Source organism: Vombatus ursinus, unplaced genomic scaffold (genome assembly GCF_900497805.2).
Source record: "Vombatus ursinus unplaced genomic scaffold, bare-nosed wombat genome assembly UNPS02014813.1, whole genome shotgun sequence".
NCBI classification, from domain to species: domain Eukaryota; kingdom Metazoa; phylum Chordata; class Mammalia; order Diprotodontia; family Vombatidae; genus Vombatus; species Vombatus ursinus.
The window spans coordinates 25,564,772-25,583,337 of record NW_020954591.1 but is presented as its reverse complement, the minus strand read 5'-3'; the positions used below and the strand labels follow the sequence as shown (position 1 = coordinate 25,583,337).

The window sequence follows — 18,566 nt, the reverse complement described above, 5'->3', positions numbered from 1 at the left end:
GTGAAAAAAATCTCATGATACATGAAGGAAGGCTGTTGGGCATACACTCTCTGTCAACCGTTCCTGTTATACAAGAAATCTACAGTGACAGTCATTTCATTGAGGGTAGGTAGGAAGGAAAAAATAGCTGCTCAATAGCTCATCACTTCAGTCACTGCTGTGGGAAGAGGTTTGTGAGTAAGTAGGCCTTGGTTGACTATTTCTGCTCCTTTCAACTACTATTCCTATCTCCGTTTTTTCACAGCTAAATTTCTAGACCAAAAGTATTGTCTTTTTTTTTTAATCACATATTCCCTTCTTAACTTTCTGTTATCTGGTTCACGGTACCTTTACTTCACTGAAACTGCTTTGTCTAAGATCATCTCTGATTCCTTTCTAGCTATATCAAATCACTTCATTTTAGTCTTCACTCTCATCCATCTACCTAATACATTTATGGCTGTTGATCAACTATGTTTTGAAACATTTTTGTAAGAACTTTTTGGACACGCTTCTGATTCTTCCCTTATCCTTTTCCACAGTTCTCTCTGTCTACTTCATTGTTTCTAATTCTTTATCTAATTTCTCTCTCCTGCCACCAAGAATGGACATTCCCAAAGGTTGATTCTTCACCCTTTGCTCTTATCTCCCTATGCTCAATCCCTAAAAGTTCACCCACATTTATGGCTTAAAGCACTATATATGAGTTTATTACTATTAATAACTGTTATCTCAATGATGATAATTTTCAAATTGATACTGCCCGTGTTTAACTTTCACCTCCTCACCTGTCATGTCCAGCCACCCACTGCAGATTGTCCATTATCACTTCAAAGTCAGCATTCCTAAAACCAGACTAAGCATCTTTTCTTTGATACAGTTCCTCTATTCTGCCTTTCTCTTTGTGGGTAATGGGACTGCCACACATTCTCAAATTAAATATATTCAATCAAATATTATTAACAATTTGAATGTGTTATGTATCTCTCTTTAGATTGTCATGTGTAATCTTACCAATTCTTCTACTACAGTACCTCTCAGATGTGACTATTTATTTTCATTTCAAATATGTATACCTAGCTCACATTCTAACAGTCTAATTGTTGGGTTGCTACAATATCATCTTGGCTGGTCACTCTGATTCCCAGTTTCCCTCTTTTCCAATATCTTCTACAAACTATTACTTGTTTAGGTTATTTTTTTTTCATTCTGATATTCAAGATATATAAGGAATGAACATGGCTATGTAAGACCAAGTACAATTCCCCAGTGGGCAAGTGGTTAAAAAATAGGAGTAATTGCTTTTCAGAAAAGGAATGAAAGCAATTATAATGAAGATTGCTCCAAATCACTAATAATAAGAGAAATATCCATCAAATTAAGTGACATTTTCATTTATATTCATAAAATTAGTAAAAATAATAAAAGAGATGAAGAATCATTGCTGTAGGGGTTGAACAGATGTGCACATACATACTTGGTAGAGCTGTAAATTGGTTTGGCCATGATGGAAAACAATTTATAATTAAGCTAAAACATGACTAATATGCCCATACCCTTTGAACCAGAAATCCCACCGTTAGACATATTATGAAAGGAATTCAAAGAAAGAAATAAAAATAGAGATAGCAAGACCTTTTGTGGTAGCAAAGAACTAGAAACAAATAAATGTTCACTGACTGAGGAATGACTAAACAGATTGTGGTACATGAATGTAATGAAATATTAATATACCTTAAGAAATATAAATATGAAGAATTCAAAGAACAATATTAAAGAAAGAATGGGAATTGATTCAGAGACAATATACACACTACCTACAATAATGAAAATCGAAAGAATAAGAAAAAATGAATAGTGTTTAATTATATAATTACCAAGCTTGGCTCCAGAAAAGAGTTGAAAAAATGCACCTCTTTCCTTTCTTAAAATATATGGGGGACTATGGATGTGGAACAGTTCATACAGTCAGACTTGGTTAACATGTTGGTTAATTTTTCATATCTAACTTTTTTCCTTTTTGATCCTTTGTTACAGTATGGTTCACTGAGTAAGGGAGGAAAAAGGAATATACCCAGGAATGTAAGTGATATAAAATAATAAAAATATATTTTTTAAAAAATCCTACCTAGAATAATTCCATGATATCCTAATATTTCCTTTGATTTTCAGAGGCCTAAGCATTTAAGCACATAGTTCACACCATAATCACATACATGCTTCTGCACTGTTTTGGACCTATTCTTTAGCCCCTATATATTTGCATATTATGTATTATCTTCCCAGCTAAATTAAAAATTTCTAGAAGGCAAGATGAATGTCCTCCATTTTTTGTGTGTTTCCCATAGAAACTGAATATAATGTTATGTTTGCATTCAATAGGCATTTAATAGATGCTTGCTGAACAGATGAGTAAATATTTGGAGAGACATTCTAGTAAAAGGCACACTTTAATAAACTCATCCTTTTCTCTCACCAAAAAAGGACCCAAAAATTTTTCCATTAGATATGTGGCCAAAAATCACCTCCTAAAACAGAGAAGGACAAATTCTGAGGTTGGAGGAGAAGCATCTCTCAGATGCACATATTATAGGAACAGAGAATAACAGAATAGATGACCACCTTAGGCTTTTCTCCCTCTTCTGAAGAGAGCCAGTTGGCTGAAGTAAGGAGATACTGATGTTCCCACATGGACAGAAGATAAACATGAGCTTTTTTAAACAGACAAGTCACAGCTTGGAAATCTTTCAGTTTTTCTCATTGAAAAATCAATACCCATCAGCAGTTTGAAATTAAAGGAAAGATTAGGCCCTAGTTTTATACATGCCTCATTGTATTCCAAAAGCTTTCTACTCAGTCAGATAAATCTTCTTTAAGAGGATTAGGAAAGTTTCATTATCTTTATCTAACCTAAACTAACACTAACTCTGAAAAATTAATCTATAGACTGGACAAAAGCCGATAGCCGTTGTGAAGAAACAGTGCTCTCAAGTTCCTTTCTAATTGAGCGGTGGGGTCTCTTTGCTTCCAACCACTGCAAATCCAATTGGTTTCCAACGAAAGAATAAGTCACCCTTTGTCAGCCAAGAGAGCCCACAGTCCAGCCTCCTTGGGTCTCCTTCCTCTAACCTCTCAAAAGTGGTATGGAAGAGGTGATAGGTTGGTCTGAGAAAGGTTCCCAGTGGCCTTCCTTATCTTGCCTTTTATAAGTGCTAGTGTACTTTGACACAGAATACCTCAAACATGCTCAGGTTATAAGGAGCCATTGGCTTGAACCCAGGAGACTGTGAACATTTTAAGAAAGACATTTTAAGAAAGAAACTCCATCATTATCCATTTACCTTTCTTGTGAGCTAGTCTCTGGCCCAAATGCTCCACATTCCTCAGGGAGATGCCTGTTCTCCCACTTTCCAACCCCAAATATTGCTTGAACAGCACAACGAAGAACATCCTTCACTTACGCTCCATAAGTGGCCCGTATTATGGCCTATATTGACTTTGATGTGCTTACATGATCCATCTTATTTCTGAAAAGTGATAGCCTTGTTCCATTTGAGCTTTTCCTGTATGGTGCCTGACAGTTCTTTTTATTTCAGTGCCACATTTCCTGAATTTGAAGATACCTTGGCTGTCAAGGCCACTGAGGTGCCATTGACACGTCACTTCCAATGCTGAGAATTTTCAGCTTCTCTGGAGCGGAGCCCAGGTGGCAGGTGGGGCAGTGAAAACTCAGACAACCTTGTTTTTTGTACTCTCCAGAAATTTCCAAGAGGCACTGCAACTTACTCTAGATAGCTGTCTTTACCAAGTACTTCTCCTGTTTTCTAAGAAGGTACATTACGTACCATTAGTTTATCTTTATAGCCACTGAGGCAGGCAGTCCTAGTGCCATGAAATGCCTACTCTCATTTCTCCTTGGGCTGTGAAGTTGATCCGTTGTTCTTGAAAGCTATGCCTGGGGCACTTTAATTCTAATAGGTCTTAACAAGCTTCAAAGATTTGAAGACTCAAAGATGGATTATATATCAACAAGTACATGGATCAACCTCGCTAGGGTTGGAGAACATCATCACCAGAAGGTTGAGCCACAGGTGCCAATGAATATTTTTGGCCAGACCAACTGATAAAAACCATCTATTAAGGCAGAGAGGTCTGTAATTTGCACCAGTGGAGACAATACCCATACTGCTGAAATCACAACTTTTTCCCCAAGTAGAGAAGAAAATAATCTAGTAATACTGAACGAATGTTCAGTTTTTCTAGGCTGAGTTTATGAAGAGAATGTCCAAAAGCAGAGTACCTAAGCTGCTGCCATACAATATGTTTTAGGGTCTGTGGAAAGATGAGTACTGTAAAGAATATATTGGAATGACTCAGTAAGAAAAATAAACACACCAAAAGAGACATTTTAAGGATTCACTGAAGCATAGCATCAACAGGAAGGATCAAGGGATCATAGATTAGGACCTAACAGGAACCTTAGAGGCCGTTGAATCTGACCCCCTCATTTTACAAATGAGGTAACTGAGGCACAGAAAGATTGAGTGACTTTCCCAAGGTCACAGAGCTAGTAAGTGTCTAAGGATCTTCCTGATTCTAGGCTTAATTAGGAGCTTGGAAACAAAAACAGCCAACTAATTATCGTGGCACATAATCATTAGGTGATTCTTGAATCAGTCAGGAGCCTAGGAGGCAAAACTGCTGCTATAAATATGATTTACAAAAAAAACAACCCTAAATTTAGAAAAAGTAATTATCCTGGGAGTAGTCTTCCTTTTGTCCAGTTTTCAAGCATCATATCCACACTTTGGGCATCAATGTAGGATCCCTGGAGGGTACTTCTTTATTATTAATGTTTTTGTAAAGGCACTCTTACCTTTGAAAGTGGATGTATGTGTATATCATATTTTAGAGGACATCTAGGTGGCTCAGTACACAGAGCATTGGGCCTGGAATCAGGAAAACCTGAGTTCAAATTTGGCCTCAGACACTAGCTGTGTGACCTTAGGCAAGTCACTTAACCTCTGTTTTCCTTAATCCACTAGAAAAGGAAATGGCAAACCATTCTAGTATCTTTGCCTTGAAAACCCCATGGATAGTATGGTCCATGGAGTCATGAAGAATTGGACATGACTAAATGACAGAACAATAATAATCATGCTATTTAAAATTAATTTAGCTTTATGAAAAAGGATGAATGAATGTGGATTCATTAACTCCCTTTCTTCTTAGATCTTAGATTGATCCCAAGGATAGACCAGAAAGTAGTTAAAACTGATATTTGTCATGGAGTTAGACTTTCCCTGGAGAGTGGAAGAGAAAGTTTTGATGAACTCTGGTAGCTAGTGGACCTACTATACATATAGCAGTGCCAAGGCATTTTCTATAAAGCACACCCTTGATTAACCTAGATTATTTGCACTTTAAAATATACCAGGGAAACTTCTTCAAGGAGAAGAGCATATTTGTCCTTTAATATGTACTTCCAAGCACATAACAAAGTCATGCATACACTGGGAGCCCAAATAGCACTTGTCAGTGACCTGGTTTATGAGAATACAAGGACTGAAAATATGAATAGACAACTTGACAGTCTGCTGATCTGACACCAAGCCAAAAATAGGGACCAATTAGAAATACTTGGCTCGGTATCATTTGAGGAGATTAAAACTTGGAATACTAGACTAGGGTTTTAGTGCTTGGATTTCCTGGACATTTGTAGAGCAAGACTTTTCCTCTCTTCATACAACAACAGTAGTAAGAGGTATCAGTCTCCTCCACCTACACATCAGCAGTGATAGCCAAGCACTTACGCAATAGTCTCTGGACGATGCTTAAACTTACCTTGTACTATAAGGTGAACCCTCGAAGTTTTCGGATGATTGTCTGTCTGTACAGAGCAGGTATATGGGCCCTCATCATACACGTCCACATCTTGGATCATGATGCTGTACTGGGTTTTAGTGTTGGCCACGATGACCACACGGGGGTCTATGGACCACTTGTCATTTCCGGCATAGAGGATCGTGCTGCGGTTTAGCCAGGCTACCCTTGTGACCCGGGCATCTACAGTACACCTGTTAATTCAAGGAGAGAGACAGAGAGGGAGAGAAGGAATGAATGAATTAGAGAGAGGACAGAGGGGGAGAGGGAAAAGGAGAAGGGGAGGGAGAGAGAGAGAGATTAGACTCTGAATCATTGGTTCAGAAAGAGTAATTTCAACTTTAGGATACAATCAGTCTTGGATTATTCTCACTAATAGAGGAATATAGTGCCATGGATTTTCCAAAATAGCAGATAATTTTAACAAAATCCATTCCGTTCATATGGCATTTTGTTTTGTCAGATTCACCTTCATTTCCTATCCCCTCCCAGCTGATGTTGTGATTGATCTACAACTTCTGAACATCTGGTGTTAACCCAATAACCGACCAAACTATGTTGTTTACTGACAACAAGTGGTGGAGTGGAAAGGGGACTAAACATGAAGTCAAAGGGCCTGGGTTCAAATACTGACTCTGATACTACTTAGCTGTGTAACTGCAACCAAGCCCACTTACTTCTCTAAGCCTCTGTTCCCTCCTTAGGGAAAAAAAATAAATGATAAAACTTTTATTACTTACCTCACATAGGTGTTTTGAGAAAAGATATTTGTCACACATAAAGTATTATATAAATGGAAACTATTAACTTGCCCCAAGATTTAAAATATGTCACTGATAACTTGCAAAATAAAGTCTTCACATGAGCTAACTGAAAAATTCACAGGATCAAAGGAGTATAGACTGAGGATGGGCAGGTCTTCTAAGAAACAGGCCCTAAAAGGTGAAGTGATTCACTAAAGGTAATAAATGGCATAGCCAAGTTTTGAACTCAAGACCTTTGACTTCAAATCCAATGCCCTTTCACAATAGATTGAGTTTATTTTGCTTGACCTGTTCAGTGATGATTACTTCTCTATTATCTCCAATCTCCCCATAACCTTAAAATAAAACAATCACTACAACCCTCATGGGGTTGTTGTGAGGAAATTATTTTGTGACCCTTAAAGACCTCTATAAATATCAGTTATTATCACCACTGTTTTATAGGTAAGGACAATGAGGTTCAGAAAAGTTAAAAGAAATCTATCCATGGTAACACAAGTTTCTAGGATTGGATTCAAATTCAGATCTCTTAACTCCAAGATGAAAGGCACCATGGCCTCGTAGCTAGAGTGATGGAAAGGGAATCAAGAACTGGCTTCAAAACCTGTCTCCAACATTGCTGATAAGTAGTAGACTTGGGATTCAAATACAGCTACTGATTTTATGTACCCTAATTTTATTTCATTACATGACTCTCCTTTAATATAACTCTATACTCAGTATACACCGTAATGTCACAATACACAATTTAAAAAAAACAGTATATTTCACTTTAAAAGTTCTGCCATTTTTGGTAAAACAACAACAATAGCAACAACAACATGGCAGCTGTTTAAGTATTCAAGATAGGAAAGAGTGGAAGAATCTTGGCAAATTATTCTAACCTTCTACTCCCATCCCATGGAATATCATGATACTTTCATGTTTTAATATGAATTAAAAGTGAAGGTAATTTTTACTCCTTACCTGATCTCTTATCTAACTCAAGTTTGTAAACAAAATGAAATTCATTTTCTATTTGGCTTATTCTTTCATAGAGGAACAGTCAGAAGAAGTTATAAGTAAACATTTTCATTACTAATTATTGCAGAGCTGATCTGAGACAAAACTGTGAAGTAAGTGGATTATTTTCTGAGTGGCAAGACTTCTCTGTCTTTATACTTCTATCCTTCCATGCCATGTACTGTTCATCTCTTTGTAATGCAATGTCACAAAGAATGTGTTTATAAATGATTAATAACTAGCGGGAGTGGGGCATGTATTGCAAAAATTATGTATGGCACAAGATGAGGTTTAATCTGCTTTATTAACATATTTTCTATAACTTCTTAAGTCTAGAAATCAACACCACCAACAACAAATCAAGCCCAGACTTGCAGCCTTTGTGTATTTCTAATGTATAAATGTTCACAAGTTTTTTTATTTTATTTTTATTTTCTATTCCAAATCCTCTTCCTCTCTCCAGTCCCCCCCCATTAAGAAGATAAGAAATGTTATATCCATTATACATAGGAAGTCATGCAAAACATATTTATGCATTAGTTATATTCCCCAAAAAACTCCAAGAAAAATAAAAGAAAAATACGCTTTAATTAATTCTCTGAGTCCATCAGTTACCTATCTGGAGGTGGATATCATTTTATATTATGAGTCCTTTGGAATTGTGATAGATCATTATATTGATCAGAATTACTAACTCTTTCACAGTTGATTATCTTTACAATATTGCTGTTACTGTATAGATTGTTTTCCTGGTTCTCCTCATTTCACTTTGCATCAATTCATGTAGGTCCTCCCAGGTTTTTCTGAAACCTTCTCTTCATAATTTCTTACAGCACAATACTATTCCATCATATTTCTATACTGCACCTTGTTTAACCATTCCCCAACTTGTATATCCTTAGTTTCCAATTCTTTGCCACCACAAAAAGAACTGCTATATTTTTGTAATATAGGCCCTTATTCTTTTTCTTTGATCTACTTGGGTTATAGACCTAGTAGTAGTATTGCTGGGTCAAAGGGCATGTACAGTTTTATAGCTCTTTGGGCATAGTTCCAAATTTGTCTCCAGAATGGTTGAACTATTTTATATCTTCATTGTCCCACATCTCCTCCAGCTTTTGTTATTTTCCTTTTCTGAAATAGGCAATCTGATGGGTATGAGGTAATACTTCAGAGCTATTTTAATTTTCATTTTTCTAATTATTATTGATTTAGATTATGTTATGACTATTGATAGTTTTGATTTCTTCCTCTGAAAACTGCCTGTTCATATTTTTTGACCATTTATAAATAGAATGGCTTTTTTTAAAATAAATTTGCTCATTTCTCTGTGTTTTTGAGAAATAAGATCTTTATCAGAGAATCTTGCTGTAATTTACCCCCCCGCCTCAGTTTCCTCCTTTTCTTCTCATTTTGGCTGTATTGGTTTTGTTTGTACAAAAATTTGTTAATTTTATGTAAATCAGTATTATCCATTTTACCTTCTCTGAACCAATCTATTGTTTGGTCATGAATTCTTCCCCTTTCCATACATCTGACACATTTCTTCCACATGTTCCCCTAATTTGATTCTGATATCAACCTTTATATTTAAATTAGTTATTCATTTTGAGCTTATCTTTGTATGTGGTGTGAGATCTTGGTCTATTCTCAGTTTCTCCTAGACTACTTATCAGTTTTCCTAGAAGTTTTTGTCATAATAATGATTTCTTGTTCATCAAACTCTAGGTTACTGTGCTCATTTACTTCTATACACTGTGTACTTAATCTATTCCATTGATCAATCACTCTATTTCTTATCCAGTACCAAATTGTTTTCATAATTACTGCTTTGTAATATAGTTTGAGATCTGGTTCTGTTAGGCTTTCTTCCCTCACATTTTTTTTTCATTGATCCCCTTGATAGTCTTGACATTTTGTTCCTCCATATGAATTTTGTTATTACTTTCTAGCACTAGCTATAAAGAAATTTTTTGGTAATTTTATTGGTATGACATTGAATAAATAGGTTATTTTAGGTGATATTGTCTTTCTTTTTATTATATTGGCTCACCCTACACATGAACAATTAATATTTCTCCAATTATTTGGATCTGTCTTTATTTGTATGAAGAATGCTTTGTAATTGTGTTCATATAGTTCCTGTGTGTGTCTTGGCAAATAGACTTTCAAATATTTTATACTGTCTGCAGTTATTTTAAATGGAATTTCTCTTTGTATTTCTCCTCGGTTTTGTTGGTAATATACCAAAAAGCTGATGATTTTCTTGGGTTTATTTTATAACTTGCAATTGTTTTGACTAATTTTTTAGTTGACTTCTTAGGGTTCTCTAAGTATACCGTCATATCATTTGCAAAGTGATAGTTTTATTTCCTTGTTGCCTATGTTTTTTTTTTCTTTCATTTCTTTTTCTTGAATTATTGTTGTAGCTAGTATTTTTAGTAAAACATTGAATATTAACAGTGATGTTAGATATCTTTGTATCACCCCTGATCTTATTGGGAAGGTTTCTAGCCCCATTACAGATAATGCTTTCTCTTGTTTTTAGAGAAATGTTTCTTATCATTGTAAGAAAAGCTCCATTTATTCCTATATTTTCTAGTGTTTTTAATTGAAATGGAGGGTGTATTTTGTCAAAAGCTTTATCTGAATCTGTTGATATAAACATATAATTTTTGTTGATGTTGCTATTGATATGGTCAGTTTTGTTTATGATTTTCCAAAATTGAACCAGTCCTACATTCCTGGTATAAAACCAACCTATTCCTAGTGCATAATATTTGTGAAATATTGCTGTAATCTCTTTGCTAGTATTTTATTTTTTAAAATTTTGCATTACTATTCATTAAGATAATTGGTCTGTAATTTTCTTTGTCTATTTTTTTGCTCTCTCTGGTTTAAGTATCAAAATAATATTTATGTCAAAGAGGGAATTTGGTAGACTTCTTAATAATCTACTTTTTCCCACCAGTTTATATACTGTTGGAATTAATTGTTCTTCAAATATTTGGTAGAATTTGCTTATAAATACACTTGATGCTGGTCCTCTATCTCCCCCCAGGAGCTCATTTATAGTTTGTTCAATTTCTTACTTTCTTTTCTTTTTTAATAGGGCTATTTAAGTATTCTATTTTTTCTTCTGTTAATCTGGGCTATTTATATTTTTGTCAATATTCATCCATTTCATTTACATTGTCAGTTTTATTGCTATATAATTGAACAACATAGCTCCTAATAATTGCTTTAATTTCATTTTACTTGGTTGTTCATTTAGTCTTTTAATTTTTGAGATTGGTAATTTGGTTTTCATCTTTTAAAAAATAAAATTAGCCAATGGTTTTCTATTTTATTGTTTTTTTTCCCACAAAATGTATCTTTAGGGTTTTTTTAAACTTTCAATTTTATTAATTTCTCCTTTGATTTTCAGGATTTATATACTGATGTTTAAGTGGGTGGATTTTAATTTGTTATTTTTCTAAATTTTTTGATTGTTTGTTTCATGTCCAAATAATTGATCTTTTCTTTCTCTCTTTTATTGATGTAAATGTTTAGAAATATAAAATTCCCCTAAATATTTCTTTGGCTCTGTCCCACAAATTGTGGTATGTTATCACATTGCTGTCATTATCTTTAATGAAATTACAGTTTCTGTGGTTTGTTGTTTGATGTCTTCATTCTTTAGCTTTAGATTACTTAGTTTTCAGCTAATTTTTATTCTATCCTTCAAAGACCCTTTACTGAACATTATTTTTATTGCATTATGATCCAAAAAGGGTGCATTTAATATTTCTACTTTCTATATTTATGTCTCTAGTTTTTATGCACTAATACATGGCCAGTTTTTTGTGAAGGTGCCACATACACCTGTGAATAAGATATACTGTATTCTCTTCACATTTAATATCCTCTAGATGTCTATTGTATCTAATTTTTCTAAAATTCTATTTTCCTCTTTAACTTTTTTCTTGTTTATTTTATGGTTAGATTTACTTAGGTCTGATAAGAGCAGATTGAGATGCCCTACTAATATAATTTTACTATCTACTTACTCCTGTAATTAATTTTTCCTTCAAGAATTAGGACACTATGCCATTTAGTTCATGTATGTTCAGTATTGATACTGATTCATTGTCTATGGTACCTTTTAGCAAAATGCAGTTTCCCCCAATTAACTCTTTCTTAACTTCCATTTTTGCTTTTGCTTTGTCTGAGATCATGATTGCTACTCCTGCCTTTTTTACTTCAGGTAACACATATTATCTCCTACTCCAACACCTTATTTTAAAATATATGTGTGTTTATCTGTTTCAAGTATACCTCTTACAAACAATATATTGTTTTATTCCATTTTCTAATCCATTCTGCTATCCTCCTCTATTTTATGACTTCATCCCATTCACAGTTACGATTGCTCTGTATTTCCCTCCATCTTATTCTCTTCTATATGTCTTTCTCTTTTTTTTAAATCTTCCCTCTCCTCAAAAATCTGTTTTGTTCTGACCATTGCTTCCCTTTTATTACCCCGTCCTTTCTTTTAGCCTCTTCCTCTCCTACTTCTTTATTGGACAAGGTGAATTTCTATGCCAACATGTTTGTGAATACAGATATTCTTCACTCTTTGAACCAGTTTAGATGAGAGTAAGATTCAAGAATTTCCTGACACATTCCATTTTCTCCACTATTTAAAAACTCTTCTTGAGTGACTCATTTATGTGAAATTATCTTCCCCTATACTCTTCTCCCTTCACCATTTCTCCCAGTTTATCCCCTTTTTCACCTTTCCATTTTTTTTGAGATCTTCCCAACAAAATAGACTCACAGATGTCCGCTCTAAGTAGATTCTTTCTAACTGCCTTAATAAGATGATAAAGTTTTTAAAAGTTACATGTATCACCTTCCTATTTAGGAATCTAAAAAGTTTAACTTTATAAAGTCCCTTATGATTTCCTTGAGCCTTATGTTTGAATGTTGAAGTTTCTATTCAGCTCTGGTCTTTTTATCAGGAATGCTTGAAAATCTTTATATTTCTTTAAATGTCCATTTTTCTCCCCTGAAGGATTATGCTCAATTTTGTGGGGTAGGTTATTATTGGTTGTAATCCTAGGTCTTCTGCCTTCCAGAATATCATTTTCCAAGCCCCCTACTCCTTTAGTGGTTCCTACTAAATCTTGTGTGATCCTCACAGTGCCTTCATGTTATCTGAATTATTTCTTTCTGACTACTTACAATTTTTTCTCATTGACTTGGAAGCATTGGAATTTGGTTATAATATTCCTAGGAGTTTTCCTTTTGGGATATCTTTCTGGAGAGGATCAGTAGATTATTTCGCTTTCTAGGTTGCCCTCTGATTCTTAGAGGTTTGGGCAATTTTTGTTTATAATATCTTGAAATATGATGTTCAGATCATGGCTTTTAGGTAGTCCAATAATTTTAAAATTATCTTCCCCTGATCTTTTTTTTTCCCCAAGTTTTGTTCAGGTGTTTTTCCTATGACAATTTCACATTTTCTTATTTTTTTTTCAGTCTTTGGACTGTGTTTTGTTGCATCTTACTATCTTATGGAGTCACTAGCTTCCACTTGACCAATCTTAATTTTTAAGGAGTTTCTTCAATGAGGTTTTGTACAGATTTTACGATTTTGCCACTTCTAATTTTTAAGGAGTTATTTCTTCAGTATTTTATGCCTCTTTTACTGAGATATTTATGATGTTCTTGCATTGCTGTTTCCCACCAAGTTTTCCTTTTATACTTTTTTTTAATCTTTTTTTTACCCTTCTTAAAAATCTATTTCTTCAGCTCTTTTAGAAATTCTTATTGAACTTGTGACCAATTGACACTTTTCTTGGGATTTTGCTTGTAGATATTTTAGAGTTATTGTTGTCTTCTGAGTTGTGTCATGCTTTCCTGTCACCAAAATAGTTTTTTTTTAATGGTCAGGTGTTGTTGTTGTTGTTGATGTTGTTTGATTGTTTTTCCAGCCTATTGCCTTAACTTTGGACTTTATATTAGAGTTAAGTTGTGCTCACTTCTCAGGGTAAGGGTGGGATGTCTGGCCTGATCTTCTGACTTTTATGTCCTGTTGCTTTCACAGATAGATCTGGGGACCTATAAGTTATCAGGGCTTCCAAGGTGGTGTAAGCCAGACAAAATTCTTTTCATTGCCCTTCTGGTCTACATGCTGATCCTTACCCAAGCAGAATCCCTAGACTCTTGAGACTGCAACCACTCTCAATGTCCTGGAATTGTGTAATGGAACTGGGTAATGGGAAACAGAGTTGCTTTATGGTGCCCAGACCTGCACCCAGTGTTAGCACAGGGATCTTCTGGAATATTTTTCTCCCTTAACATCCTTGGGTTGGACACTCCCATCACTGCTCATGGCCAAACTCCACCTCAATATCTACAGATTTTTCTGACTTCCTAAGTTTCTCTTGACTGGAGAAAAAATACTCACTATGACTTTGTGTTGATTTTCCCATTCAGAATTAAATTTGAAATTTGATAGGCTTTTAAAAGTTATTTGGAGGAGTACTTTGAGAGAACTCAGCAGAAACGCTCACTTGAATCTGCCACCTTGGCTCTGCCCCCACAATGATAATTAAACTACCTTATGCTTTCAAGTTCTTACAGCTGTATACTCCTGAATGACACTATAGTCTCCTTCTTTGTTAAAAACCCCCCTCAGAGAAGGATCAAATATCTAGGAAGGATGATGTAGACCCTCTCCCTAGGATATTTTTACTTTAATCGAGGACAGAGTCCTTTTTTTAGATTAAACCAACAAGATGGTGTTTCCATTAAATAGTATTGGGTTCAGAAAATTGAGTGGGAGAAAAAAATTTGGTCAGGATGAGAGGTTTTTTTGGGGACCCTGAAGGCATGTCACATAAATGCCCACTTATTCTGCCTACTTCAAACCTAGTCAGTGAGTACTGAGAGGAATAAAAACCGTGTTGATTTTAGTGTCACAAAATTTGGGCTTAAGTACTGAATCTTCCACTTACTAGCTATGTGATCTTGGGCAAGTCACTCAGTGTCTTTGAGCCTCAATTTTCTCACCTGTAAAAAGGGAATGATAATACTTGCCTTCCCTAACAGGTTTGTTGTAATAATAAAATGAGATAATAAATGTGAAAATGCTGTGTAATCTAAAAACATTATATAAGTAAAAATTCTTACTATTATATGAAATAACATAAGAATTGATAACATTAATGTAATACTATTATTAACAATGATAATAATAATTATGCAAAAGGACAAAGACAATTGGATGAACAGCATGCTAATGATAAGGAAACAGCAAAATACTGGTGTTTTTTTTTTTTTTGGTTTGTGATGGGCATTTTGTTTCAAGGTACACAAAACTTTGAGAGAAAGATAGGACTTCAGTGATTTTCTTGTCTTCCTCCATCACTGTGGGGACCCTCTGCTTAGCTGTGCAATGGCAGGAAATAAAGAGCTACAGGAAAGACTTAAAAACTAAGTTTAAGCACTCTTTTAAATCTAGTTTTGGTCCCTGCTGTTTATGGTCTTACCCTGGCCCTTCATTAGCAAAAAAAAAAAGGGGGGGGGGTTGAAGCTCAATCAGGGACAGCTGAATGGGAAGTTGGAGAAGGTTAATGACACTTTTCTAATCACCAGAGATCAGCCTCTCAGGGGCTCAAAAAACATGTTTCATCTATCTTTTCTCTTTCATCCAGGCTCCAGATAGTGACATGCACAAATAATTCTGAAGAGTAGTTGTGATTTTAAAGTCTCTGTGCTTTGAATCAACGGGTGGAAGGTACGTGGAGGTTTAGTAGAAGGAAGACTTTTGAACAATCATGGACTTCTAACAATGGGATGGGCTGCCTTGGAAAGTTATCAGTTCCCTGTCAGTATAGGTCTTGAGAGAGAAGCTGAAATAGCACTTTTAAAAGCTTCTGTAGAAAGGACATTTGGGGGGCAGCTAGGTGGCACAGTGGATAGAGCATCGGCCCTGAAGTCAGGAGGACCTGAGTTCAAATCCAGCCTCAGACCAAACATTTGACACTTACTAGCTGTGTGACTGGGCAAGTCACTTAACACCAATTGCCTTATTAAAAAAAAAAAAGGGTATTTGATTGGATGATCTTGGGTAAGTCACTTAGCATCTTTAGGACTCAGTTTCTTCATATTAAAAGTGAGGGTTAGGCGTGGTGGCTTATACCTGCAATCTCTGCTGCTTGGGACACCAAGACTGGCAGGATGCTCGACAACAACAATTCTTTTTTTGGGGCGGGGGGAGGTATGGCAATTGAGGTTAAATGATTTGTCCAGGGTCACATAGCTAGTGAGTGTGTGAAATCAAATTTGAACTCAGGTCCTCCGGACTCCAGGGCTGGTGCTTTATCCATAGTACCACTTAGCTGCCCCTGAATGCAACACTTCTGAGGAGCAAACAGTACATTAAAACTTCTGAACTGATTGAAATTGCAAAGGATTGACAGGACAGAGAGGAAAGAGAGAAGAGGGGAGAGAGAAGGAAAAAGGACAAAAGAGGAGAAAAGAGGGAGGATATGATTGGGGGAGCATAGGAGGAAAGAGAAAGGTAAGGAAAAGAATGATGAAGAAAGAGGAGAGGAAAGAGAAGGAAAAGGATTCATAAGGGAGTCTATGAGAAAAAAACAGACATCTTTATTTTTACTAACATCTAACTGAAACTTTGAATTAAAACTAATAAAAAAAAATTATTGTGAAGAGGTGTACATAGCCTTAACCAGACTAACAAAAGGGTCCATGACACAGAAAAAAAGGTTAAAAACCTTCAGCCTAGATGATCTCTAAGGTCCAGTCTGGCCACAAAGCCAGTGATCCTAAGAGTTCCAGGATCTCTTCTAACTGTGAGGTTCTGTGATTCTATCTGCAAATGGGGGTGGGGGTGGGGCAGAACCAGGTTGTGATTGTTCCTTTATGGCCCTCCAAATTCATACCATTTGTTTTATTATCATTTATCCTTATTCATTTTATTTGGTTATTGTTTTTGTTGATGTTCATTTTAACAAGAAGAGAAAAAATTACCCTTAGGTGAAAATAAAAATATTGGGAAGTAATAAATGTGTTTTTATAGTAAGGAAGCAGCCCCATCTCCTACCACTTCTTACAGAAAGAGAATATAGAGTAAGGAAATGGCTGAGATAACAGATTCATTTGAAGAATATCTTACAAGACCTCTAGGAAGCACTGACTATTAAACCACCAATACTGATATAACCAACGTGATATTATTAGTACAGCAAATGCTTCCCTTCCATCCCCCTCCTTCCTACACACAATGATCTTTCTTTATGACTTGGAGGTAACTCCAGGTTCTTTGAAAGCAGTGTCAGTGAAGAATTGTTGTTTGGTCGTTTCTGTCTTGTCCTACTCTTCGTGACCCCATTTTGGGATTTTCTTGGCAGAGATACTGGAGTAGTTTGCCATTTCCTTCTCCAGACCATTTTACAGAGAAAGTGAGGCAAACAAGGTTAAGTGACCTGCCCAGGGTTGCACAGCTAGTGAGTATCAGAGGCTAGACACATGAAGATGAATCTTCCTTATTCCAAGCCCAGTGCTTTCTCCTCTGTGCCACCTGTGCCCCATCAGTGAAGTACAAGCTTGTGAAGGTCCAAGTTAGGCTGGAAATTCTTCAAATCAGATTTAACAATCTCTGCTTCTGTAGCACTCACTTAGCTAATTTTAGATAAGCACTCCACCAGAAGAATGTGAACCACCAAAGGATGAATTTTTTGAGCCGTAGCAAGTCATGAAGATTCTCTGCTATGGTGTTAAAGGGTCATAATGTTCATTGGCAGGAGCCCCCCACATTAGTAACATTATAGATCCTTGAAGTGCTAAGATAAATTATTGCAAGTGTGCAGATGCAGTGTTTGGAAAAAATTAATTACTCATAGTTGAGATATATTTTTTTAACCAAGGCAGTAAGTGAGGTATATTTTGAACCAAAATAATAAAGCCAATGAATAGCAATATATTTTTCCAGTTGGGATATTCTAACTGATATGCCATCCCCACCCTGCACCCCAAAACCTCATCACAAATAAATGCGTGAAGTGTTGGTAGGGAGCATGGATGATGTTGAATCTATTGCAAAGTTGAGCTATATTTGAGCACCATTTTATTTCAAATCATCATGAGATCATAGCTTTAAGATTTTAAATCAAGTCAACAAGCATCTATTAAGTATCTACTGTGTATTAGGTACTAGGCTAAGCATTGTACAGATATTATCTCATCTGATCCTCACAGTGATCCTAAGAGGCAGGTATTTTGATCATCCCTGTTTTTCAGATGCAGACACTGAAGCAGACAGAAATTGTGACTTGGCCAGGGTCACCCAGCTAGTAAGTATCTGAGACTGTATTTGAACTTAGGTCCTTTTTCACTCTAGATGTAGCTCTCTATTTACTGAACCACCTGGCTGCTACATCATCATCATTATCAATATCATCACAATGTACACATAAAAGAAAGAAGCCCAGTGAGCCTGACCATTCCTGGCAAATTTGCCTAATCTAGGAAGTATGACATTAACTTAGTCAGAACAGGTGAGTTAATTTTGTTTGCTTTTAGAAATATTAGCATGCTTACTTTTTCCTAAATTGCAGGTGTGGACATTCTGGTTAATCGAGGGTTCCATTTAGCTGACTTCCAATTAAAACCGAGATATCACTGTATACCAAAAAAAGATTTACAGTGCAAGGGAGAATACTTTGGTGGAGGGAAGCCACACTTTAGAGAACACAAGAACTAAAAAAAAAATCTTGATGTTGCCTCTGCTTTATATATAAACATATACCACCAGGAGTGGAGGTGAGCCAGATGGAAATATTTTTAGATCAACTCCCAAGGTGCTCTAAATTACTCAATACAGTGCTCATGGGAGGCTTTAACTACTCAGATATTTTTTTGAGCCAT

General features: G+C 35.6%; 1 protein-coding gene across 4 annotated transcripts in view; it reads right to left on the bottom strand.

Annotated features, from left to right (window-relative positions):
* Window positions 1–18,566, bottom strand: part of OPCML (opioid binding protein/cell adhesion molecule like) — a 701,341-nt gene that overhangs the window by 304,663 nt on the left and 378,112 nt on the right. For all 4 annotated transcript variants that reach the window (XM_027835167.1, XM_027835165.1, XM_027835168.1 and 1 more), the window contains exon 2: window positions 5,824–6,056. In XM_027835167.1, coding sequence (XP_027690968.1) covers window positions 5,824–6,056 — 233 coding nt within the window. The remainder of the gene's footprint in view (window positions 1–5,823; window positions 6,057–18,566) is intronic.